This window comes from Mesocricetus auratus, unplaced genomic scaffold (assembly GCF_017639785.1).
Source record: "Mesocricetus auratus isolate SY011 unplaced genomic scaffold, BCM_Maur_2.0 Super-Scaffold_100003, whole genome shotgun sequence".
NCBI lineage: Eukaryota > Metazoa > Chordata > Mammalia > Rodentia > Cricetidae > Mesocricetus > Mesocricetus auratus.
The window spans coordinates 109,625,648-109,627,289 of record NW_024429188.1 but is presented as its reverse complement, the minus strand read 5'-3'; the positions used below and the strand labels follow the sequence as shown (position 1 = coordinate 109,627,289).

The 1,642-nt window shown below is 45.0% G+C and overlaps 1 protein-coding gene across 1 annotated transcript; it reads right to left on the bottom strand.

Annotated features, from left to right (window-relative positions):
• Window positions 1-237: 237 nt before the first annotated feature.
• Window positions 238-1,431, bottom strand: LOC101841525 (melanoma-associated antigen 11). The gene has a single exon (XM_021223992.2). The coding sequence runs from the start codon at window positions 1,378-1,380 to the stop codon at window positions 466-468; it is 915 nt and encodes a 304-aa protein (XP_021079651.1). The 5' UTR covers window positions 1,381-1,431; the 3' UTR covers window positions 238-465.
• Between the last annotated feature and the right edge of the window lie 211 nt (window positions 1,432-1,642).

The window sequence follows — 1,642 nt, the reverse complement described above, 5'->3', positions numbered from 1 at the left end:
TTATCACAAGTAGTTAACAAGAATGAGGGACCAAACATAGTAACACAATAAAAAATTAATCTTATGTTCTTTATTTTGATGCCAACTTCTTTTCTATTTCCCAAGAAATTCCAACTTTCACACCATCACATCTTATAACATATTATAAATTCAAAAACATTGTTTTCAAGATAACAAAATTATCCTAACCTGAATCATCAATAGATGCTTTACTAATGTCATTTTTATCCTTAAAAATCTCAAGCAAATTAACTTTGTAATGAAAGTAGCAAAATCTTAAAAATAATGAGCCTCCTCAAGTCACTCAAACAGAATACTAAGAAAGGAAAGTTTCACTCTTTTTCCCAGCATTTGACTACTTACTTTACTCCTCTGCCTGACCTAACAGGGATTGGAAACTGCTAGTTCAGTAGAACTTGTGCTGGTCAGAACAGTAGTGCCTTTTATCTGCTGGGCTTCTCTGCCCTAGACTCGCTCTTGCTGCTCCCTCAAAGCCTCTGCATACTTCTCAGGGTAGGATCTAGGATCCTGCTTAACAATGCTGGCATAAAATTCCAAGACTTTCATCTTGGTGGTTTCTGCATAGGCCCTTGGGCCCCACAGGAACTCATAGCGAGGGGGACAGCTGTTGGGTACCTGCCTGTACTCCACATACCCTTCCTGGACAAAATCCTCAGTGATGAGACTCCTGGGCTCCCCAAATATGAAATGATCCATCCCAGCATACAGCCCTAGGCTATTCAACACATTCCAGAACACCTCCTCACTGACACAATTGTCTTCTATGAAGATGATGCATAGTACAATTATAAGCAGGCCTGTCTTGGGTACACCTACAACCCCGTGCATCATCCCATCATAGGTGATTCCCAGGGTAGGATAAAGGAAATAGGAGTGGACAAACGGGTCCACTTCCATCATGTCAATACCAAAGATCAACCTCATACACTCAGAAGCCTTACTAAAGATCACAGCATAGTATTCCTCATAATCTCTCATGGCCCTATTCATCATTTCTGACTTGGTGGCTAGCTCCATCCTTCGAAACTTGATGAGTAGGAATCTCACCAAATCAACTATCTTTCCATTTAGTATACCCTGCGAGGGATACTCAGGCTCAGCCACCCCTCCTGCTTGGTTGCCAGAGGCCTCACCAGAAGCCCCTCCCATGGCAGTGGGAGGAGAGGAGGCTCTCTCAGCACTCTGGGGAGAACTGAGTGTTCCTCCGGCAGACACATTCCCTGAGGTGCTTGCAGTAGCAGCCACCTGGCTCCCGGCAGCTATGGGGGCCTGGTCACCCTCCAGGCCCCTTTCCTCCCTCTGGGCCTGAGGGCTGGCTGGAAGGTTGAAGAAGCTCTGGCTGTTCTCAGTAGGATTCATCTTGAGCTTCCTTGGTAACAGCAAGCAGAATACTGTCCAGATCACAGGGCTGAAGCCTCACAAGCCTGAGAAATAAAGGAAAAATGTGAGTGGACTCTAACTCTGTCCCTGTGGCAGCTCTCAAAAAAGCTTGTTACAGGGGTTTGCTTGGGTGGTACTCTAAGGCCAAAGGAATATGGTATTGTATGTACTCCTAAAAGGCTGAAAGAGAAAAAACACAGCTTCTCCAGGTGGTGACTTATCTTGCCTGAGGGAAACACCC

Coding starts and splice junctions, on each gene's coding strand:
- LOC101841525 (XM_021223992.2), bottom strand. CDS start 1,380: ATGAATCCTACTGAGAACAGCCAGAGCTTCTTCAACCTTCCAGCCAGC.